General features: G+C 50.7%; 9 protein-coding genes across 9 annotated transcripts; 4 read left to right on the top strand and 5 right to left on the bottom strand.

Annotated features, from left to right (window-relative positions):
• Positions 1-216: 216 nt before the first annotated feature.
• CPAR01_09349 (uncharacterized protein) lies at positions 217-1,969 on the top strand (the record flags this gene model as incomplete). The annotated part of the gene is made up of 4 exons (XM_060493614.1): positions 217-425; positions 487-912; positions 969-1,682; positions 1,747-1,969. The coding sequence occupies 4 exons, from the start codon at positions 217-219 to the stop codon at positions 1,967-1,969; spliced, it is 1,572 nt and encodes a 523-aa protein (XP_060347744.1).
• A 3,917-nt stretch (positions 1,970-5,886) lies between these two features.
• On the bottom strand, positions 5,887-7,678 carry CPAR01_09348 (major facilitator superfamily transporter; the record flags this gene model as incomplete). The annotated part of the gene is made up of 2 exons (XM_060493613.1): positions 5,887-7,359; positions 7,412-7,678. The coding sequence occupies 2 exons, from the start codon at positions 7,676-7,678 to the stop codon at positions 5,887-5,889; spliced, it is 1,740 nt and encodes a 579-aa protein (XP_060347743.1).
• A 5,113-nt stretch (positions 7,679-12,791) lies between these two features.
• CPAR01_09347 (uncharacterized protein) lies at positions 12,792-14,507 on the top strand (the record flags this gene model as incomplete). Its single annotated transcript, XM_060493612.1, has 1 exon — positions 12,792-14,507. One exon carries the CDS (start codon positions 12,792-12,794, stop codon positions 14,505-14,507), a length of 1,716 nt encoding a protein of 571 aa, XP_060347742.1.
• An 895-nt stretch (positions 14,508-15,402) lies between these two features.
• Positions 15,403-16,530, top strand: CPAR01_09346 (F-box domain-containing protein; the record flags this gene model as incomplete). The annotated part of the gene is made up of 1 exon (XM_060493611.1): positions 15,403-16,530. One exon carries the CDS (start codon positions 15,403-15,405, stop codon positions 16,528-16,530), a length of 1,128 nt encoding a protein of 375 aa, XP_060347741.1.
• Positions 16,531-17,042: 512 nt separating this feature from the next.
• On the bottom strand, positions 17,043-19,115 carry CPAR01_09345 (L-ornithine-N5-monooxygenase; the record flags this gene model as incomplete). Its single annotated transcript, XM_060493610.1, has 7 exons — positions 17,043-17,242; positions 17,302-17,403; positions 17,461-17,767; positions 17,815-17,946; positions 18,004-18,335; positions 18,380-18,619; positions 18,689-19,115. The coding sequence occupies 7 exons, from the start codon at positions 19,113-19,115 to the stop codon at positions 17,043-17,045; spliced, it is 1,740 nt and encodes a 579-aa protein (XP_060347740.1).
• A 490-nt stretch (positions 19,116-19,605) lies between these two features.
• On the top strand, positions 19,606-19,917 carry CPAR01_09344 (uncharacterized protein; the record flags this gene model as incomplete). The annotated part of the gene is made up of 1 exon (XM_060493609.1): positions 19,606-19,917. The coding sequence occupies one exon, from the start codon at positions 19,606-19,608 to the stop codon at positions 19,915-19,917; it is 312 nt and encodes a 103-aa protein (XP_060347739.1).
• Positions 19,918-20,243: 326 nt separating this feature from the next.
• Positions 20,244-20,486, bottom strand: CPAR01_09343 (uncharacterized protein; the record flags this gene model as incomplete). Its single annotated transcript, XM_060493608.1, has 1 exon — positions 20,244-20,486. One exon carries the CDS (start codon positions 20,484-20,486, stop codon positions 20,244-20,246), a length of 243 nt encoding a protein of 80 aa, XP_060347738.1.
• Positions 20,487-21,072: 586 nt separating this feature from the next.
• CPAR01_09342 (uncharacterized protein) lies at positions 21,073-21,694 on the bottom strand (the record flags this gene model as incomplete). Its single annotated transcript, XM_060493607.1, has 2 exons — positions 21,073-21,456; positions 21,692-21,694. The coding sequence occupies 2 exons, from the start codon at positions 21,692-21,694 to the stop codon at positions 21,073-21,075; spliced, it is 387 nt and encodes a 128-aa protein (XP_060347737.1).
• A 175-nt stretch (positions 21,695-21,869) lies between these two features.
• Positions 21,870-22,988, bottom strand: CPAR01_09341 (uncharacterized protein; the record flags this gene model as incomplete). The annotated part of the gene is made up of 3 exons (XM_060493606.1): positions 21,870-22,124; positions 22,266-22,281; positions 22,348-22,988. The coding sequence occupies 3 exons, from the start codon at positions 22,986-22,988 to the stop codon at positions 21,870-21,872; spliced, it is 912 nt and encodes a 303-aa protein (XP_060347736.1).
• Positions 22,989-23,212: the final 224 nt, after the last annotated feature.

Raw genomic sequence — 23,212 nt, 5'->3', positions numbered from 1 at the left:
CCACCCCCATCTGACGGGTGAAGTTCCTAGGAATTTTGGTTGGTCGCACGGCGCCATAAGCACTAAAACTTGCCATCTTCCCCCCTGTATCCATCCTGAAGGTACAAAGTTGCAAGCGCCACGAGGTAGGTACATAAAGAGCACCCTCTGCCGGCAAACCCGTTTCAATTGCAGCAGAGAGCTTTGGTGCACACGTAAATTCGGCTTCAAGACATCATGCTTAGCATTCTGGGGCCTGACGATGGCTTCGTGCCCTCAGTGGCACTGCTCACCGCCATCCCTGTGATGCTGTACCTCGCCTATCTCATCAGATCGCCCGTCACCATGGATGTTAAAGAGCCGCCTCTATTGCGCCCGACAGTTCCCTTCATCGGCCACATCATCGGTATCTTTCAACACTCGTGGCAATATCTTGACCTCGCCTAGTAAGATTCTCGTCAATCCCCCTAATGCATGGCACAACTGATACTGAATGTCTGTGTCCAGTGCAAAGTCGAAAGCTCCCATGTTTACTCTACCAATGCTAGGCGGCAAGATGTACGTGATAACGGAACCCGAACTCGCACAAGCGGCACTCCGCAACCGCTCCCTCAGCTTCGATCCGTTTTTGAGGGATCTCATTAAAGGGATGGCTGGCGCCAGCGCGCAGACTATGAAGGCGTGGGACGATCCCGCGTTTTACGGCCCTTGGGTGAAGAGTATCTACGGGGGTATGGCGGGGCAATCGCTGCTTGGGCTCAACATCTCTGCCGTGGGAGGGATTGCAACTGCGTTGAACGAGATTGGCAACGACGTCGAGGTTGCGGATTTGTACATGTGGAATCGGGAGTTGTTCACCCTAGCCAGCACGGATTCGCTGTATGGGAGTAAGAACCCACTGAGAGCGGATAAGAAACTGATCGAGGCATACTGGTAAGTTCCTTTGGATGATATTCTGACTTGAGATGGAGTGGTCTGACATTGAGTAGGGACTACGAAGCAGACGTCAACAAGCTCATGCTGGGCATCTTCCCCTCTCTCATCGCACCAAAAGGCTACCGCGGCCAAGCCCTCTTCCAAGGAGCCTTCAAATCCTTCTTCGACTCCCAACTCCACGAGGGCGACGACGTCCCATCCCTCGTCAAAGATCGTCGGAGACTGAGCATGGGCTTCGATATGACCTCAGCAGAAGCCGCCAAGATTGAGTTGATCTTCCTCCACGGCGCCATCTCGAATACATTTCCCTCATTCTACTGGTTCTTTACCCGAGTGTTCAGTCAGCCTTTGCTTCTTTCGAGACTTCGCAAGGAGGTGCGGGACGTCATTGAGGAGAAGGGGCGGGACGTAGTCGATGGGGAAGAGAAGAGGGTGTTTGTGCTGCATATTGAAAAGCTGGAGGAGAGGTGTCCACTGCTCATGTCGTGTTTTCGCGAGACGCATCGGTTGTATGCTGAGGGTGTTCTCGCGAGGAAGGTCATGGCTGATACGTCTATTTCTGATGGGAAGATGAGCTTCGTCGTGAAGAAGGACTGGCAGATTTCTGCACCGCAGAGGATTCTACAGACTGACTCTGGGATCTGGGGAGATGATGCGATGGAGTTTATTGGGGATAGGTTTTTGAAGGTTGCGGAAGAGAAGGGGGAGGCGGTTGTCAATGTTGCTGTCCGAGGGTTCCTTGGTTTTGGAGGTGGAAAACATATTTGGTAAGTTACTTGCCCCCACGATCCGTCTGCCGATGAGTGTGTTGAAGCTGACCCTGGCAAACAGTCCCGGCCGGTACTTCGCGAGCGGCGAGCTGTTGGGTTCCCTTGCGCTGCTAGTTGCTGGATTCGACGTTACCAGTTCAGATGGGCAGGCACTTGTGGTCCCAAAGGTTACGGCTGTACCTCTGACCGGCTCTTTTGGAAAGCCGGTGCCGGGCAGTGACCTCAAGGGGCGGATGAGCAGGAGAGCGGGGTGGGAAGATGTCAGGTGGGAAGTTGCTGCATAAGGTAGTTGATGATCGCCTCCAGGGAAGTAAGGCTGAAGCAGGAATTGGAACAAAGGGCCTGGCTAAAAGGGCATAATTCTTTTCTCAGGTCAGGCCATTCTGTGCATGTGGCTGTGTTCAATGTACATGATCCTCCCTGTCATTCGTTTCTTTCGAGTTTCCAAAAGAATTCCGAGGCATCTAGTAAGCACTTCCCGTCTCTTCCATTTGACGCACCAAAGTCTCCTTAGCATTTCTTCGTCACAGTAGAAAGACTTCATCCTCACGTAAGGTATTGCAAAGAGTATCGGATCCTTTGCGAATTCCAACAACTCTCTCTTGCACATATTCTCTTCAACGGCATGCACTACTATAGAAGTAGCTGGATGAAAGTTTCCGACATGAGCCCCGGGGCTTTTGGTTAGATAGCAAAGACCACATCAAACCGTGGACAGATAAAGCCCACCAAATATCTAGAGGATCCCTATGTTCTTGCCTCAATTCTTCCTGTCCTCTTCCTAGTCTTCGCCAAACCTCCACCTACTTAACTTCCACCGAAATATTCGTTCCAGAATATTCCGCTCTCCTACAGAAAAAAAAAAGCTGAGCCAATATAATGGCCTTCGAGGTGAAGTATCACTTTGTGGTGCGCTTGAAGGGTCTGGGGCGTAGGAGATCACTAGGTAAGCATTGCATTTCTTCCTCGAGTTGTCCATTTATGTATGTACAGATGAGTCGTCTGCTAAAGGCGTGTGCTCTTGCATTCTTACAAAGTATTACCCAGCATAACTATCAACCCCTAGATATTTACTATACTGAATCCATTGCCTTCCATTTCGGCATGCTCTGTCTTCACACCACAGAAGGTGTTTTGTTTCATGATCTGACTTCGAACCATAGGTGTTCGGATCGAGAAGCGCATCAACATCAGGCACTTCACCACACCTATTCGCTCTCTTACCGAATGTGCCCAACGATTTTCGGGATAAAAATGCGTCGGCGTCGGAATGATGCCACTGGTATGTTGTGTCACAAACTCTGTATCCAACCTCATGGCAATTTTCGGTGCCAAATGGTATGAACATGAGTTTATCGCGTTCCTTCTCTCTGGCCAGTGCCTTACAAGACCACGACTCAAATTCACACCCTTCCACGGGAGTTTTGGCACCGAAAGCCGCGTATGCTCCGCTATCCGTCCCTAGGCAAGAGCAATTTCGGGGGTCAAAAGGCCTTAGGAGTTGCCCATCGTAATAAGTGACATGTGGGCAAAGCAGGTCGTCGTACTCTTGACCAAGTGCTCTCAGCTCTTGGTACAGACGAATGTCTGTGACTTGTTCCTTCTCAGATACCCGAAAGACTGGCAGAAACCAATGGAGACCTAAAGAGTGTTTGTAAACTTCATTCCCATCCCATGGTCGACTTGGTACACATGTCTTGCGCACTACTCGGGGGGCGTACCATGGAGTGAAAGAAACCATATCATTGGGGTCATACTTTGCTAGCGCCGAAGAAGCTATGTCTCTGCAATCTTTGCAGCTCTCGAAGCAAAATTTTATCTCCTACCTTCATTAGGGCAGTATTAACTCCTTCGTTCTTGATTGCCCGGCGGAGTAAAGATGGCGATATCACGATATGAGAGCAAACTCGAGCCACCCCTTCAGAGCCAATACAACTGCGTGCTTTGGAGGGTTGATTTCTTTGGTGATAAGAAAAATGCAACTTCGGGTGCCCGTGTCCGCACTCGGAGCAGAATAGAAACTCGCTGAAGTAGAAAAGCCAGCACGATCTGCCGAAGTCGGGAGTCTTCCTCCGAGTTGAACAGGCGACGCAAAATGCAGTTTCCATTGCCCGCATTCTTGTCTCCTTGTTTGTAGATATCTTCCCCGTCATCCTTGGATGCCACAATCTTACTCGAATATGATCATCCTTTATGAGACAGTGGAATTTGGCGAACGTTTTGTCTTGGTAGATCCTCCAGAAGGTGAATGATACTTAGCGTAGCATATAGATGTCGACAGTAGCCAGTGTTTTCATGCTAAGTAACAGCAACTCATCTGGTAGCTTCATGAGAGGACTGCAGCGCAGGTTTCGACCGAACTTAATCTCCCAGCTCGATGGCCCACCTGATGGCATAATGGGTTGTGTTTCAGTCCTTTCAATCTGGGAGAACCTGATGTGGTCAGAAGCTTTTGGGGTTTTCTGGCCCTCTCTCAAAGCGACTTGTCTTGAGTTGTTCACTCTAGGTAGGTGATACAATGTGAGAGCTGGTCGTTTTGATCGACGGGGTATTGGTCTGATTCGCGACTTTGGGGGCTTCCTGGGGCTCATCTGTTTCCGGTTGACTTGAGTATTTCGCTCCGGACTGTAGAGTACAAGAGCTGGCTGTTTCGGCTGAAAACTCCACCGGCTTTCTACTCATCCACCTCTCGACACTGTCTTTGACCAAGCCACAGAGTCCGACAAATGGGAGGCAGAAGAAACCCATCTTGATCGCAAAGAATTCAAAACTGACTTTTGTGCTCGATGATTGGAAAATATTCCAAAAGTGAAGAGTGCGTATTTAGATTTATGAGGAAGTGAGTCGTAGACGAGTTCGATGTTTTATTTATCGTGAAATTATACGGCCTTTGACAAATGGCAAGATTGGCATGATATACCCATAACGTCACTATAAAGGTGCCATTCTTCACGAAGTTTCAACTCACATAAGCGCCCTGACACTATCCACCCCTAAATTCTGCAGTTCTGGTCATCAGGGCGATTCGTGATATGACAGCGCCGAGATCTTGAGGTTTACCTTTCGGCCTGCAAACGACTTGATACGTTGCCGAAATTACTCTGGCCAATTAGTGGCTGGATCTGTGTCTAACCTGGCTCTTTATGTGGTGGCTGTGGCGTATACGTCCAGTGACGCCCAGCACGTGGCGAGTGTATTAACGAGATGGGTATGAAGTGGCTTCTATGACTCATTCAGATTAAGCGCTGCGAGAAAGGACTCAAGTCTGGAATGGTTGTAACTGTCAGTCCGTACCTTGAGGCCGTCCGGCGTCTGATTCGTAGTGCCGGTGGTGGTGTACCAATCGTGATACAGAACCAACGGAGCTTCGTTGACCTCAAGCGGGCCAGTCACAATGTTTGCGGCTGCCTGTATTCGATATGTAATCTCTACATGATATGGCAAAGACCTAGTCTTCAACCCCCGGATCGGTAGCATCTATGTTGATGGTATGAGAGCTTCACAGTGCAGCACTGTTTCCGTCCAAACTCACACGATGTGCCAAAGGGCATGATTCCAACCCCTGTGTCTGTCAGAGGTGATGTTGTGTAATCCATAGCGGACGCAAGTCCGTCGCCGCGAGTATGATTGGATTCATCACCGTAGCTTCTGCGACGCAAACGTACATTATTCAAACCGCGGTGAAGACTAAAAGCCTGCGCAAATCCTCGTTGGGACAGGGGGCATTCTTCGACTGCAGGGCCGAAGCAAACAATCAACTTGCGGCACAGAGCCAATGAGCCAGGATCAATGGTCGGAGCTTCCCTCAACAGGTGTCGGAGAGGGGTAACGGATCGTAAAATGACATGGCCTTGAAGCAGATTCAATTTACCGTACGGCCGAGACCTCAGGTGGGGCGGAATGACATGTCCGTAGAAGCTGGCGAGAGATGCTGCGTCCTTGGTATTGTCTCGCCATGGAATGCAGCAAGTGCTTCTCGAAGGAATTTGATCGTCTCTGGATGCGTTCAGCTGGGTGTCCTCCGACGTTTGGGCGCACCTGGAATCACAGCCACAGTCTCGTTTCGTCACGTCTTGCGTTCTCACACAGAAAATGAGACATCAATAAGGGTTGAAAAGCTTTTTTAATAACAAAAACAGAACTTTTACTTTGGTGGTGAGACCTGTGAAATCTAAACTTAGACAAACGACATCTTGAACACCTATCTCTTTTCGATGTCCGCATCGTTCTCATTCACGACGGGCCTCTCGGCCTCTGTATCCTTGGCCGGCTCGGCCCTGCCGACAATCTCTGAGCTACGGAAGAATACCATCACAATCGTAAGAGAGGTGATGCCGAGCGCAAAGTTCATCCAGTTAGCGGCCCGCAGCCCGTCCAACGATGGTTGGTCCCACTCCAACACCGGGCCCGCTGCCTCAACCGATACACCCCTGGCCTTGGCCATGATGGCTGTCTGGACGGCGGTGGAGATGGCCAGGCCGATGGAACGGCCAACCTGCCCTACAGAGTTGACGAGAGCGCCGCCAAGAGCTTGATCTTCCTGGGGCAGGGCCTTGGAGACAAACAGGATGAGGGTAGGCCATGCCATGTCCGCGCCGATGACTGACAGGATCATAGCAGGTAGTCCGTAGGCGAAGTATGATGTGCTTGTGGGGATCGGTGTTGCGAAGAGCAGGCACGCGATGGAGACGGAGACGTTGCCGCAAACGAGGAGTATGTAGGTTGGCACACGCGAGATTAGAAGCGCAGCAGCCCAGGCCACCATAATTCCGCCGATGCCGGTGGGAAGGAAGTAGAGCGTGGTTGTGAGGATGGACTTCGCCTGGTAGTCCTGGTAAAAGTAGGTCGCAAAGATGAGGAAGTTGTTGAACGAAGCGAAGAACATGGCCATAATGGCGAGCGCGGCACAGAACTTTCCGCTGTGGAAGATGGAGGTCTTCATGAGTGGAAGGCGATCTGTCTTGAACTCAAGGTGACGCTGCCAGAACCAGAATACTCCCATAATCATGAACGAGACGACGATAAGGACCGAGATCCAAGGAGTTTTCCAGCCAACGACGTTACCCTCAGTGAGAGCCAACATCAGAGCCAGGAGGCCAACGGTGATCAAAGCTCCACCGATCCAATCAACCGATTTTCTAGCGCTGGCACCCTTCTTAGGCAATGTTGGAACAACGGGAGGGATGAAAAAGATGCCCGCCACAGCGACAAGGCCTGCGAGGATAGCCATGACGCCGAACACCCACTTCCAGTTGGCGTACTCGGCGATGAAGCCAGATAGAATGGTGCCAAAGGTGCTTCCCAGGGGTACGCCAGCTCCGTATGCCACGAAAGCATACGTCTTTGCCTTTCCAGGCGGAAATGTTGTCCCAAGGATTCCGATAGCTGTTGGTACGTTGGCGGCGGCGCCTAGACCTTGTAAGCCGCGGAAGACATTGAAGGCGATCTCGTTGGGGATGAAGGGGTTGGCGATGGTCATGACGGCGAGCCAGGCGGTTCCAGCGATGAAGATGATACGCTTGTCATAGATGTCGGCGATACGGCCCCAGAGGAGCAAGAAGCATCCGAATGTGAGAGAGTAGGCTGAGACGATCCATTGGAGACGCGACTCTGGGATACCAATGTCGCGACCGATAGTGGGGAGAATAATGACCACGGCTTGTACTGAGAGAGTCTACATGTCATCGTTAGGCTGTTCGGCAGATGTTGTACCAAGGATTACATACGTTCATGAAGCTGGCACCGCTGACGGTTGTGACGAGGGCGATGCTACGGGCCTTGGACATGCCCTGCCTCTCTGGCCCACTACTAACACTGCTGGACTCATCATCGGTTTGGAACCCATGGCTAGACATGACTGCTGATGTCTGAACATCTTTCTCCGGATCTGTTACCTCACCCATGTTGTGGGTGATGATAATCTCAATGTCCTTCTCTTCGCAGATCGGGATTGTCGCATGAGGGACGGCCCTCTCATCTTGTGAGCCGTTCATCTTGCCGCTGATCTCTCTTGAATGAGATGAAAAGTGAAAGGAGAGAGCAAATGAACGCTTGGAAGGCTCAAAGAATGTTGTTCTGCTGGATGGAGCGTGATCTGATTAACATCGCGCGAAGGACTTCACCTTTTGTATCCAAGATCATGATGTGGATGCGTACCCTTGCCCCGGCCCATGTTTGCTCGAGATCCCTCCCAAAAGAGAGAGCTTACCTCCTCCACCACCGAATCTACCCCAGCCAGGACTAGGATACAGAGGGTTGCAAATGAAGTTGGTAGTGGAGATCACCAAGAAGGGTGTTGGATCCTTTTCTTCTGCGATGCGTTCTACTAGGCTCGCCCTGGCCTAGACGGATGGAGTCCCGCGAGCCAGTGGGATGGGATTTGCGCACATCTCAAGACATGCGGAACCTCGATCCGGAAGGCGAACTAGACACAGGTTGGTTGATGATTGCGAGCCACCGCCCTTGTGGCCGTTCCCCTCTGCTGGCATCCCATGTCCGTCTCCCGGGAGAGGCTTCCGGGTAATGTTCCGCCGCGGCGGGTGAGACCGCATCCCTGTACGGCGAGGGCCCGTGAGGAATGAGCATCACTTCTCCTCTCCAGTCCGCAAGGGAAAAAAAGAATGAAATCTGGCGCCAACAAGTGATGACCCGCGACCAAGACCTGGGTCTTTACGGTTGCCATTGCTTGCGTTCGCAAATCAAAAGTCTACGACTCGCTGGAGGATGCACGGAGCTTATGTCGGCAGTCTTCGTGGCCACGTCTCACTGCTCAGGAGGAGAGCTGCAACGCTGGTCTGACCACCGAACAACGCATTTGTTGATCTTTCGAGTGTCACCGCCGCCCGTTTGGTTAGAGAAAGGAGCACAGCAAATACAACATCCTGTTCAAATTTCTTTGTGCGTAGAAAACTTTTTTTTCTGCGTCGGAGAAAAATCAAAACAATAATAACAATAACCACAGCTGAGGCGCTGCAGTGTCTGAGATGTTCCCACTTGGTAGATCGAACGTAGGGAGGAAGGTGAGTACACAGAACTGACAGAGGTTTTTCTTGGGACTCGGTAGGGGGCATCTGCTTCACATTTGCACATTTCGCACACTATGTCAGTCGAGACATTGGCGCATCGGGACTTCCTGAAAGTGCCTCGAAGAAGAGCGAGGCGTGAAGTGAGTCTCCCACCCCTCGTGTTGGTGAAGAAAGGAAGGGAGAACGACCTCATGCAGTTGGTCGTCATTTTGGCGTTGCTGCGGCCTCGCAATGTTTCCCCTCCTTGTTGAGAAAAGAACCTACTTAAGCGAAAGCTCGATGCAGCAGTCCAATCCCAGAAGAGTTACATAACAATAACCTGTGCATTCCCAGAGGTCTGGCTGACCCCCCGGCCAGGAGGATGCGCACATAACATCCAGATTGCAGAAGAAAAAGCAATTATCTAGGAGATCTGAGTGCCCTCCCAGAGGTTCAAGTGCACCCAACAAGCAACGAGAACTGCGAGGCTCAGACAATGATGCCAGGGTTTCGTATACAATGAGGCGTTCACGGACGCGTACGATGGAAAATTCGTGAGAGCTGAGCTCGTGGTACGGCGCGCGCCTCACGTTATCCATCATTCTCTTTTTCCCTCGTTGCTTTTTTTCTTCTTCCTCACAGATCGACTTCCCCGATACCCCTGCTCTTTGGGCGAAGCCTCCAAGATCCGGCAGGATCCCTTTTTCGATCTGCGTTCAGGTGCCGAGGGATGGCCCCTTCACCCCCTGCCATGCATATGAAGCTGGTGTGTGTAACAACAGATGTTAAACGAAAACAACATCGGGCGATTGGAACTCATGAAAAGCAAGAAATCGGAGACTCGCGATGCACCCTGCCGTGGTTTGAGATCATGTAAATGCCCGCGACTCCTTTTGCGGGTGCGAGGATGATGGACCAACTGTTGTTGGGGTATTGCCGCTCAGACCATCCTCGGCATTTAAGATGAGTGTGACTGAGTGGTCATGAGCGACTGTGAATAATTTCTATCAGATGTGATTTAATGGTGCTTTCTTTTTGACAAATGTCCCCGCATGTTCTTGTGGGGCTCTTGAATAACTTGTCATCCCTGGCACAGAGATCGGGAATCTCTCGCTTCGACTTTGCGCAATCGCTTACCCATTCCGTGGTAGTGGTTCCTCTTGTGAGACATATGAGTGATCGCTGACAGGATTTTTCCATCCTCTGATGAGAGAACTATGAGCCCGTGAGCCCCAAGGGAGGGCCCTTCAAGGGTCCCGGTAGTGCTGGGCGACGGGGAACAGCATTCCGTCTGAGACTCTGCTTCCCGAATCGTCTCCAATAGCTCGATTCAGGCATGAGAGAATCACCTGAAAATATGATGCCCGATCTCGGTTGCCCTTTGCTGATCTCGTATTTTGACACAGCTTCCAAATTCTTGGGAGAGGGATGACGCCTGTCTTGTTCGATGACATACTGTCAGGGTTCCGATTCCATGGTTTGTGAATTTTACTTTCCACTGACGGACGGCTGCAGATTACTCGCTCTGAATTTTCCGAAAGCATATTGTCGGTGGTTGATGCAAGGGGCCGGAGCGTGACGGGGAGCCGCAGCCGCCCTCCCGTCGTCCGGTAGAGACTCGGCCACGGGACGGCAGTTCCCGAGTGGATTATTACTCTGGGCCGAAAAAATATCCTCGAGGTCTCGGTATGAGAGTTTTGGTACTAAGAGAAGCTAATATGAGTGCGAATCTTTTGCCCGCGTGAAACCATCATCCTCAAACCATAAAAATGTGAGACAGTGAGAAAATTGCAAACCCTACAGAACGCACAACCCAACTTGATCAAATTGCTACCAATTTAAACTAACTCCTATCGATGGTCAAGGATAGCAAGAGACTGTTCCTCTCGAGTCACGAGTGCCTTCAGAAACATTTCCACAGTACATGTAGATGACACATAAAGTCCATACGTCCATGGTCAAATTACGCCGTAATACGTTGGATGAGTAGACCATTGCGTTCAAACGCTTCGTTGGGCCTCCTAAAACGGTTTTGAAGAGCAGCAGATGTTAAGCGTGCCTTGTGAGATACAATCATGGAACATCAGGTTTGGAAGATCCATAGATCTCAAATTTACTACTCGCGTCTACTTCCAAGCATCTTTGAGATTCATCGATGACCTTTACCTAATTCCTTTTATTCTTCAACAATGGGTCTAGATCCAAGTTTGAAAGGGACTGATGCGATGCCTTTGTCATGAAAACTGACAGACATTCCCGCTGCTACTTTTAGTGAGGCAATATGGAAGACTACAGATGTCTTTGTGGCCCGGAGCTGGGAGACTGGAGGAGCTCAAAGATCGTCGTGATGGACCATATCTAGACTGAAATCTCGTTGGAACCCAAGAATGAAGCCAGAATTCAGAGAAAACATCTCGTACACTCCGTGATCTGTCGGTTGAACCTGTTCTTTCGATGGGGGCTGAAGGCAGGTGACGCCATCTTTCCTTTCAGATCCCGAATCACCTTAAGTTCGAAACGCAATTTGGTTCAATATGTCATGTTTCATTTGAAAGTTGATTCAAACACATGATCAAGGAGCCGCGTTGTTCAAATGTCACTGGTTTCTCGATACTTCAAGTCTTCTCGTCTGCTATCTGTGGGTCCATCTTTAGTCTGCCGAGTTCAGACAGAAACTTAGGCTGATAAGCCAGGGTTCTAAACAACCCGAAGCTCTTTGCAAGTAACATCGTTGTAGAATCCTGGGGTAAGAAATTTTAGTAAGACGTGGTAATCTTTGTCGGTTCAATTTCAACCCCCTCAGAGCCCATCCTACTCTACAAGATAAGGCACTTATGTGGGTAACAGAAGTCGGTACAAGAGGGAGTTAACTGCGTTTTTGAGATAGCTCCTTCTTCCTTCCACTTCTGCTCACAAGTCACCTTATTTAAAGCGCAGGAATAAGTCGATACATCTCACAGCCTCAACATTGTGAGCACTTTGATTTGATGGAAATTGGGGCCTAGCCCCTATTGCAACTTCACAATCGCTGCCTTCCATACAGTAACCTACTCAACTATCCATCTGAGCTCTGCGAAACAAAGCGGTCCATCTACCAACCAACCGTCTGTAAGCAACTTTCAGAATACCCTTGCACATTCCATCCAATTTCGGGCAATGCTAGCTCCTACCCTGATTCTTGGACACGGAGACCTCCTCAAATGTGCTTTTAGCAAATTGTGCCCCATGTCACTTTCACTTTCATCTCACCTTCAATGCGAATTTCTTTACCGGGTGCCGTAATTCCTCAAAGAAAGATGGATCTTTGGTCAAGTTCATGAAGGCCGTATATGTTGATCTTAATTGGGGAGCAATTCCCTCAATGCCTTGAAGCTCCAAGCCTTCACTTTATTGATAGACAACTCCTCAAACCTGTCATCTGACCTCGGGAATTCTTTCATCTTCACTCTGCTGCAAGGTAGGCTTAGGCTCCAGGCAGCCCACTATTCGGACTTTCATATCCAAGGCTCCAAGCCTTTTTGCTATCCTTCATAATCTCAACTTCACCTTTGGTCCTTACACAGGCAGCCCATCCCCTTTGGACTAACACCATGTGCCTGATAGCCTCCCGACCGCCCAACGACCTGTACCTTCCTTCCACCCTTCATACCTGCCTCCTTCGACCTGCCTGATGTCTCGAGCCGCCCTGAACCGCCCTCGAACCGCCCATCCTCCCATTCTTCATCATAAAACCTCCTCCTCCATCCCGGAACCAGGCCAATTCCTCTCCTTCCTTCATTTAACTCATGGACAACCAATATTTCGCCTGAAACAATCATCCTGTTTCTTCCTTTGCTCATCAAGTCTTTGAACTCTGTCACCAATCGGATCAAATGACTGACTGTCATCTTGCCGAGTAAACTGTCATCAACAAACTGCACGCAGAACCTATAACTGTTACTTTTGCTGTTCAAGACACATACCTTCGTTACATCGGTCTCTAGTAAGTCTCTTCAACCAGAGAGCAGGCTTTTTCCTTGTACAATTCCAAAGTAACCACACTCGCAGCTTCTTACCTCAACTAACATCAAGAAAGTTTACTGTCTAACTTGTCAACTTCACGATGGCTGGTTTCGATCTTCTCGCTGGATCTCCTGAGCACACTGCTGCTGCTTACCAGGCTTTGGTCAATGCTCCTCGCAATATTCGAACGCATGCCAACGCTACTGGAGGCAACGATGATCAAGCTATTCTTTCCAGCTCTGTCTATTGCCCGGGTATTGCCCGGGATGCTCACCAGAACCTGACCAACCATCAAAATGGCAGCAACCACTCCAACCACAGATTGGTCATGGATTCTGCGATTGAAGCGAATTTGCTCCAAAGCATGGCCCGGATTGATCTCGCCCATACCCATGCCATTCGGACTGATAGCCATCGCACCATCGTTGGAAGCGCCTACATTCACCCCCGAGTCGGCTCATCCTCCAGCCATGGGTCTTCAAGCACCGATCGGCTTTCCATCTCGTCCGTCGCCCGCCAAGGTCCAGCCTACTACAACGCCACCGACTATAAAGCTGGCGAGAATACGGGAATCGATAAGGGCAAGGGCAGCGAGAAGACCAACTCCTCTCCACCCACCACGATCTCTCCTGATTCCACTTCTGCAAACGTCGGCGGCTCCAACACCAAGACTCAAGGCCAGAAGCTCAATGCGGCAGATGGAACTCCCGAGAGAGCCCCTGGCTGGATTTTGCCTCGTTATCGCGGCCAAGCCTTGCCTGTTCGAGAGCCCATGAATGCTGGTGCTCAAAACAACTTCCCAGGTGGCCCTCGTGCGAGTTTGGCTGGTCAGGTGCAGCCACAGCCGCGGCAGTCTGGCTCCGAGTCAAATCGCAACCGAGTTTTCATCCCTCAGCCAGGTGTTGGGATGCCGTCAACCCACCGCAATGGCACGAAGCCCATGAACAGCCAAGCTCCAATCGGCACAGGTCGTTGGGACCATCATACCCTGAGGGAGTTACTCACTCCTCAAGCCACGTCTGTCTGGGCTCAGCATGAGCCTCAACCTGCGGTTGCTCAGAAGGGCTTCCAATCTTACGCTCCAGTTGGCGAGTTTCGACCAATGAACGCCGTCACTCGAACATTCTTCCGCCCCGAGTGCGATCCCCAGAAAGATCTCAAAATGGCCCAGGGTGTCTCGGCTAACTACAAGGGCGATGCTTTGAACCCGCGCAACCTTTCGGATGACATTCCGGAGTGCAAGAATGTTTCCTTCTTCTTGACCAATCTCCCAGCGGACGTCACCTACAGCCAGCTCCTGGGTCAAATTCGCGGCATGGGACGCGTCTGGGCTACTGTGATCAATCCTCCAGATGGTCACGAGCATTTCACCTCGGCCGCCAAGTTGGTGTTTTTCGAGCTGGCCGCGGCCCAGCGCTTCTACGCTCACTGTAGAAACCCGGCCCGTCGTCTCATCATCAGTAGCTACGCCGTCAAGATTGTTCGCAACCGGGTTCGAAAGGCCGAGGAAGATGTCGGCGGCTACCACTCTCGTGTTCTCGTCGTTACCGGCGAGTTGTCCTTTGTCAACAAGGACACTCTGCTGCGTTACTTCCGCACGAAGCTCGATTTCGACACCGAGGATGTCATAGCCCATGTTCAAGACCCTCAGACTGGAATGGGAGAGCTTGAAATCCGGTTCGCCTGCTATCGGAACCAGTCCGAGTCTGCTCGTCAAGCGCTGAGCAAGGAGTATCCTCCCGGTGCTACCCTTCCTGATGGCAGAATGTCTCCAATTTGGGAGCTCAGATACGGCGTCGACCCTTGCTCAATCTGAGAGCGTGAACCAGGCATTATCTTGATACAGTGCAGAAGCTTTTGCTATGGTGGCTCATAAGTAGTCACTCAAGGCAAATAGCACGGATCGGATGGACTGAAAGTGGAAATGGATTCACTTACACTGATCTTGGAAGGTAAAAGTTCTGGATTTTGAGTTTGATTTGTGACTAGATACCCAAGCGTTCGTTTTGGCTTTGCTGCTGAGGATATTGAATCATCGCTGACTTTGATCAATAGTGGTGTTGAGACAATGACCTGCCAAATAATATTTGCGTTGGGAGTTCTTCAGATAGTGATGGGGCTTTCAGGGTGGACACAGATACACGGATAGTCGCAGAAGCCCTCCGATAATGAATCGTTTGTTGTTTGTGCGTTGCCCTCAATTCTTCTTCCACTAATCTATCGCGATAATCATTTCGTAAATTACTCTTTGAAGCCATCACGAACACTCGGGTGTTGCATCTTCATCGTGCCTTCCGGAACGAAGGATGTTAATGATGACATAAGCATAAAATCTGCAAGTGGTCTGGGGAAGGAATGAAATCCCCTGCTCTTTCCTCTTGAAGGTACATATATGGTCTGTGCGCAAGGTTCTTCGCCCATCCAATTGGGCAGGCTCGGTGTGACGCAACCCCCACACCTTCATTCGTACTCGGTGGTGGCGGCATCGAATACACAGCTTCTCACCCTCAACTTACCTCCATCACTTGATAAGAGAAAGACACCAGGGCTTAAGGCTCACGGGAATCTCACCGAAGATGAAGGAAGCTGATGAAATCTCAGGAACCTCATCGAAGGGACCCAAAACCTCTCACAAGCGGAAGGATACGGCCTCCACGAAAGGCAATCCTGCCAAAGTATCTCCGGCTGTGAAAAGCTCACCACAACCAACGATGGCAGCAACTACGTCAGAAGGGCCAGTCGTCGACAACTCAATTTTCACAGTCATCAACAGTGATGGCACAACTTCCTACTACACAAGCACCGGTGAGCTGATTGAAGGCGAGTTTTCAAGACACACCGAAGCCACAAAGGAAGTCACCGATAGCGAGCGTGTCACAGCAAAGGGCTCGCTCAATCTACGCTCAAAGAAGACTGAGAGAATGAAGCGGAAACTTGAGAAGAAGACTGCAAAGTCCTCAGCTCGCCGGACAACTCAATTCCTCGACCTTCCCAATGAGACTCTTGTCGACATCATCAGCAACATGCTTCCCAGCGAGGTTTTAAAGACTGCTCAGACCTGCAAGACACTCCATAAGCTCATCCAACACAACGAGAAGCTTCTCTCGCGCAAAATTATCTCTCAACGATACTCCGTTCTTTCCAAGTGCTTCCGACTCCCAATCACACTCGACGAGATCGACCCAGAGCTTCACCCAGTCCTCAAGAATGACGCCAGAATCGACATGCTCGGTATCCACCGGCGATACGTTCACATCCCTCAACCGGAGCCCTACGTCTTATGCACCTGCCTCACCTGCGTCTTACGCTGGCAGGCCTGCTGTATCATTGTCGACTTCAACAAGTGGCGCCTCAACCTCGACTCCGGGGTTCCCATTACCATCATGCGTCGGGGTCAAGACGCGTCGTGGAACATGGTCTGGAAAGACAGAATCACAGACATTGTTCTCCACGCCATCCGCTCCCCGCTCGCCTACGCTCATCTACTCGAGGTCCATCTCAACAACACCTGTGCTGCGATCAAGAGACAGAGAGCGAACAAGGGTAACCGCCGTCGCCACTTTGAGATGTCCGAGGCCGACGCGGAGTCCCTCACAGACGCCTTCTTGGAGGGGAACGGTCCGCCTACCATCGATCTTCCCTACTCGCGAGATAACTATTACATGCTCGAGGCGTACATGCCCGCCAGAACCTGGCTCAAAGACGAAGAGAAGTGGGTCTATATTCCGGCGGACTTTCACGATAGAGACCTTGATTGGGTCGCGAAGCGATGGGGTCCGGAATGGGGAGTCACACATAATCGGGACAGGCCTAATGAGCAGATGATGGGACCGGCTTAGAAGGCTAAAAGGAACCTTGATTCTTACCGTACACATGCCATGTGCCACGCTCGTCATCATCCGACGGACTATAACGGCCCGCTGATTCCTGAGTCGGAGATGTGCAAGACCAGCGTGGGCCACCCAGGCGGCAGAGTAGAGGAAATTTCCTTTGCTCTGGCCCTGATTTAGAGGCAGTTTCGAAGGTTCTGGGCGGTTGTGAGGGTGGTTTGTGGTATGAGGGGAGGGCACTGATCTTTTGGTACCATGGACTACCTTACCTAATGGGAAGCGGGCAGTGATTGGGAGCTCCTAGAAGGGAGGTCTCATTTGTCACACGACTTCACATGAGCGACGAAGATAATGGTTACGATGAGTACAATGGATTTCATTGAGAAGAAGAAATCGGGCCACTAAATAACCTTGTCGTTCGTATCTCCTTCGGACCCTCCTTGCAGTCTTCTTGACCTCCCTAACTATGAACAAAGACTCGTCAAGAGCACACACAGCCTTGGCCCCTCTCTTCCATAGTCTCACAATCGGGTTTCGGGCCTCTTCGTAAAAACACAATCCAACTTTGCGGGCTTAATAATTAGCTGGAACTTGGCTTCTTCCTCAAACGTCTCGCCGTCTTCTCCAGGGGCAAATTCAAAGTCATAGTTCCAGAGAGTATAGGCAATGGTGAGCCGCAGAACGTTCCAAGCCAGACGCCTTCCTACACAGTCATACCGACCTAGACACCAGATTGTCAGCTGTTCCATTCTTCCTATGCTTTACGCGACATATGCTTACCGTAGCTAAAAGGCAAGAAAGCCCTCCGGTCAATGATCAACTCTGGGCGAGTAGTCCAGCGCTCGGGTATGAACTCATGAGGGTACCTCCAGTACTTGTGGCCTATAGTGATTATCAGCGATCAAAGTTTGTACGTCCCACGCGAGTTTCTGGACTTACTTCGATGATAGCAGTGGATTGGCGTACATAAAGTCACGTCTCCAGGGATGTAGGTCCCATCAATCGTCACACCCTCCGACGGAGCCATTCTGGGCCCATTGATCGGCGCGGGCGCATACATGCGAAGGGTCTCGGTGATGACAGCTTCAAGCAGATCAAGCTTATTGAGGTCCGTCAAAGCGAATTCCCCTTCCAAAGTCTTGGAGTGCATAGGCGCAATCTCTTCGTAAAGACGCTGACGGAGTCCGCCGTCGCGGGCGATGTAATAGAAGGCGTACCCCAAAGTGCAGGATATTGTGTCTCTGGCCTTTAGTGAGCATGTGTATTTCTCCAAACAAGAGTCCCCATATATACGTACGTCGCTCCGATGAGGATGGCTTGAGAGTCGGAATACATGATATTGACATTGAAGAAAGACTTTGGTTTCTCAGACTTGTAGTCGTCGAGGAAGTACTTCAACATATCGTGAGACTCATCAGAATCAACCTGTCCAGTCATCAGCCATACTTCCCCAAAGGTTCCTTCAAACAGGCCTTAACTTACGGCGATCCTCTCATCCACAAGTCGAACCCCCAAATCCTCAAACTCCTTTTGCATACCCATCCGCGGCAGCTTCGCCAGGAACACGAGCGGCCAAGGCGTCTGCCCCAGTCGAGCGCCCAACTTGAACGTCGTCTCAATGAGGTCGAGCATCCTATCCTCTCTGCCGTCTCGGACGGTACCGAAGTCTCGGCCGTAGCCTACACGGCCCATATTGTCAAAGGGGATGAGTTTCGCGTAGTGCGAGGCGTTGATTGGCTTTCCTTGGACTTCTTCGAGGCGAGATAGCCAGGTTCGGAGGACGGTGCGGGTTTCTTCTTCGTATCTTTCGAGGGCTGGAGGAGTATTAGCATGTTCAACCTTTCCTTGGACAAACTACCTGAAGATTTGAGGCCTAGTGGAATGAGAGGGGATGCGGCGTCACCTTTGCTTCCTAAAGCTTGGTCCCAGACTTTACGCCTGTCGCGGTGTACCTCGTTGTGCGAAAGAGAATCCAAGTTCAACTCGCCCTTTGTCCTCAAAGCGTCGTAGAATCCGGTATTGCGCTTGGTGCACTTTGTCTGTGGCCCGTGGATCTTGGTGATGGCGTCTAGGTTGACGATTGAGATGTCGTTTGGGCCTGGGGTCTTGTTAGCTGGTACTCAGCCTCCATTATCACCAGCGCTCGCTCGAGTTGTTGGATCCGTACCAACGCGCACGAAATCTCCGTGCTTCTCGTGCATTTCGAGATATCTTTCATGCAATTTCCAATCTCTGTTGAGCCACATGATGTAGGGCTTCATGATCATGGCTGGAACAGGACCGGGGAACCGGCGCAGAGGGTGGAATATTAGGCGGTATACCACGATACTGGTAAACAGGCCTGCGAAGTAAGAGCTGGATATCGCAAGATGGGCCGTTGTACCCTTTGCGAATCCCAGACTTGTGACGGACTTGATGAAAAGCAGCATCACTGCGACGCCGTGGACAACCAAAATATTGAAGACTTCCATGCTCCTGTGGCCTCGGATGAAGTAGCCCCAGTGTGCTAGGAGACCAACTCCCCCCGCCAGGGCGCAGGATAAGCCAATGCCGGTGCCCAGTGTGGCGCTCAGTGCAGATAAAATGTTTTCCATAGCGGCGTGTTTTCACGAGTGACTATTGTTTGTGGGCCTTAGTTATCAACATGTCGAGCTGTGAGGTGTTCAGGGCGGTGGAGCTTAAGTATATCGTCCGCCTAAGCTTTCCCCCTCGGGTGCCGAGGCCAGGTTTCTTCGGCCGTGCAGTATCCAGACCATCTGATACACCAATTGCAGTTCCGTCTTGGGCGACTTTGGGGTAACGCCCGAAGGATGTTCTCATGGGGCAGCCCTGTAATATGTGCAAAAGTTCGACCGGCGGCCCGTCGGATACCAGAGACTAAAGGTACCTAAGGCACTATTCTAGAGATTGAATGCTGCTTTCTGGTTGAAGCCTTTGCTTCTAGTATGAAATGTAGAGTTGGGTGGTAGGACTTCCCCGCATCTCTACCACAAATGATGCTGTAGAGAAGTAGAGATTGCGACGACTGAACGGGATCTAGATTCCGAGAGAAGGGATTAGCTCCTCGCACTTCCAAAGGTTGGGATGTTGAGAAACGAAAGGGATGCCTCATGGTTTTTTGTTCATGCGGTGTCGTCCACAGTACTGACAATTCTCACTTTGGCCTCGAGTCCTTTCCTCGTGCTACAGCATAGCACGACAAGTGATAGCAGCGATAGAGTGGGCATTCGAAAACGGTGTGTACGCGGTGAGGCATGTGGTTTGGCTCTAAGTACCGTAGCTTTCTCTGGCTCTTCAAATTCCCCCTTGAATCTTTTCACAACACATCACCATCGTCTGCTTAAGGAGGTAAATTTTGAGTGTGGTCTCGATAGCGACAGTGCACCTTGGCCTTGAGACACACAAAAAGGCATGGCAATGTATTCTGACTGCGCAAGTTACCAACGGCCCGTCGGAATAATCTAATCTTCAGCATTTTCAATTTCAAGGGAGGCAAACAGCCATCCCGTGCGAGTGCGAACTGATCAGACATGCATGTGGTTTTGTGCAATGACGTAAGGTAGTGTGTCTGTGGTGTATGTCGATTACTAATCTGATTGTTGAAACTTTGAAGCTTTGAAGCTTTGAAACGCCTGTGCCCTTCAAATCATGTTCCCGCCGTGGTATACAATTCTAATGCATGCAAATCATTCCGTAAAAATCGTCATAAGTCACCTCCGAGTCTACCAGCGACCACCGCGGCCTCCCCATCCTCCACCCCTGCCGCCGCCGTATCCATGTCTGCCGGGGCCGCCAAAGCCGCCGCCGCCGAAGCCGGGTCGGGGGCCGCATGGTCTAGGTCCACCCATCATGCCGCCGCCGTGGTGGCCGTGGTGGTGGGTCTGTACGATAACAGGGCGGGGGCCGTAGCCAGGGCCGCCGTAGCCACCTCCGTATCCTCTGCGTCTCGACAGGCCGAAGCACATCTTGTATTGTTTGTAAAGGTAGGCTGAAGGTAGTTGAGCTTGTAGATTGTGAAGATTTTGTTGACTTTAGGTCTGCCGCAGGTGATTTGATTGTGCGACTTTGTAGTAGTTGATTGTTGTTACGTCAACCGGTAGATCGAGTGTTGGTTGGAAACTTTGTGAGTTTGGATTTGGTTCTCAATGAGAGGCTCAAGTGTTCTTGTAATTGTGGTTTGTAGTGATGATGAATAGGATAATCAGTCATGATGAAGGGGAGAATCATTCCACTTTATAGATCGCCTGCTCGATGCATTCATCTGCCCAGCATAGTGCTGCCAGACCCTTCGTGCGTCATTTCGTCCCGACCGGAGAACGCTAAGTTGCCAATGCCCCAAGTCGACACTAGGATAATGGAAGCAACTTGGCTCATGTCACCATGTCATGAGGGGCCGCGCAATCGGTCTCCGCACGAAAGACAGCGAAAAACCTAGTCCCACGTCACTGAGAACGCCGCAACCAGCGCCCCCAAGTCGCTAAACGGCTCGAGCGGCTGAAGGCGAAGCCTTAAAAGAGTCAAGGTCCATCCCAGACAACGTGATTGTGGCTTTTAGATGCTGAGCCACAATGCCTTGTGCTGTTGCTGGACCTCGGCCAATGCCGAGCCACACCGAAGGGCCCCGTTGAAGAATCCCGAGGTGCCGCCACATTCCGATACATTGCGGACCCGAGCGTCTTCGTGGAGTGACCAATTGGGGCCCCGTTGGTCTTCGGCGCCGGATGGCCGGCATGGTTTGGCGCCGCATTTGGTGTGCCAAGTCCGCCGAATTGGCTTGGTGCCTTGGCTATCGTCTGTTCTTGGATTTTCTTCAGCTGCTATGTGTTGAATTGGTCCCTTTTTAGGGTTCTTGCTGAGTAAAGGTCGCTGAGAAGTCACTTGAGTCGAGTCGTCCGATGCCTCGGTTTCCCATCGAACGTCATTCTGGAACTGGGTCTGTTGACTCAGAAGTTCTAGAACGTAGTCTAAAGACTTGCGGATTGGCGGGATCGTCGCTGGGGCACAAGCGATGCTTGGATGCACTCTCTTACATTGCCCGCCCATCTAGCCAGGCAGGAACATCTGATCAACCGCCGCAACTTAGCCGATGGGTCAAGTTGAATTAATTATGATATGAAAATAGACTAATCGCCTCAATTTAAGGCTTTAGACGTGGCATAGACTTGAATACCATTATGAAGCTGCAGCATGAGCTGAGAAAGATTGCCGAAAAGAAAGGAACGCATGCCTGAGCCAGAATGAGGGAGGGGTGTGCATCAATTAGATTCAATGTTCATTGCATTATCGTCACCGCTTACCGCATGCCTTCCTCTTCATCCACTATCTATATTCTTCGAGATTTGAGTGGTTCATGATTTCGAGACTTGTAAGCCGCCTTGAACACACTGAACGACGCCCACCAACGCTCCGAGCACCAAAACCAGGATCGCCAACCAGAAAGTGCACCAAATGACCCTGTTCCGCCGGTCATACCACCATTGAGACAGCGTACGAGGAGTAGCATCATCGTACGCCTGCTTGAGGACAACCAATCGGTTCCTCCAGAAGTTGAATCTCTCGATCCTTCGGGCTTCCGCATGAAGTGTCCCGCTTGCGCCAAGTCTCCAATCAGCTGGAAGACACGGTTGTTTGGAAAGCAGCTTTTGAAGCCATGACGACCGACGACGTTTGGAACATCCCAAACCCCCAAATTCTGCCTCAGGGAATAGTAATTGCAACGTATCTTCAGTCTCCCTGAGAAATACCTGAGGGTAGAACGAACTGGTTTGGCACTCGCATCAATATGAATGTATCCATCAGTTATCTGCGAGGAGCTCCATTACTCGCCTTTGATGGCATCGAAGGAATGATACATGGTGGAATATCAAAACTCTCAAATCATTCTCGTCCTCTATCAGCAACAGGTGGTCGGCTAGATTGTCTGTTAGTTCAATCTTGATGCCCCCAATTGTGACTAGACTCCACGCATTGAAGCTCTTCGGGAAACGGATCCCTTCAATATTGAGATGAGGCAAATCCTCTAGGTGAGCCCGTACGCAATCCTTCAAGGAACCAGAACCCCAAAGAAGGTAATGGTCAAGAGATTCCTCCCCTTCAACAGGGCCAAATCGAAGCATGAGCAGGAGGCGAAGAGTGAGATTGATTGTGGTATCCACTGCTTTTTGATCTAATACTTGACGCTGATTAGATTTCAAGTAAGCATCTATCTGGCCTCTTGTGATTGTGTCTGTCTTGAGGAGATATTGAATTAGAGAGCTGAGCTCTGTAAGACTGTTGAGAGTTATGTAATGGCCATTGAAGTATCCCGCAATCAAGCCCCACTGACGATGGCAGTAGTTCTTGTACGCCGATGTACCACACGGACCTCTTGTGGGTGATCTGCCAAATTGATCATGAACGTCGGGTTTCGAAGGGCTCCAGAGGAGACTGACAAACTTTTCTGCATCGGGTTCTCTTAATTCGATCATCGTAGCATAATGCAATCATAGAGGTCTACAACATGGATGAAGAAATGTTTCACGACTGTTGGGTTATCCCTACCTGATATTATAGTTAGGAGTCAGCAGCCAGTTCTTGGGCTTAAGGGAAACCTTCCACGTATTGGATATCTGTCATTATGGGCGATGATGCGACCACTAATGCCTGGTAGCCGCGATTAGGATGTACAGTCCTTTTCTTTCATGAGAATTTC

Source organism: Colletotrichum paranaense (genome assembly GCF_030867605.1).
Source record: "Colletotrichum paranaense strain IMI 384185 chromosome Unknown Scaffold_7.1, whole genome shotgun sequence".
NCBI lineage: Eukaryota > Fungi > Ascomycota > Sordariomycetes > Glomerellales > Glomerellaceae > Colletotrichum > Colletotrichum paranaense.
Note: the sequence above shows the minus strand (reverse complement) of the source record. Positions and strands in the feature narration are given on the sequence as shown.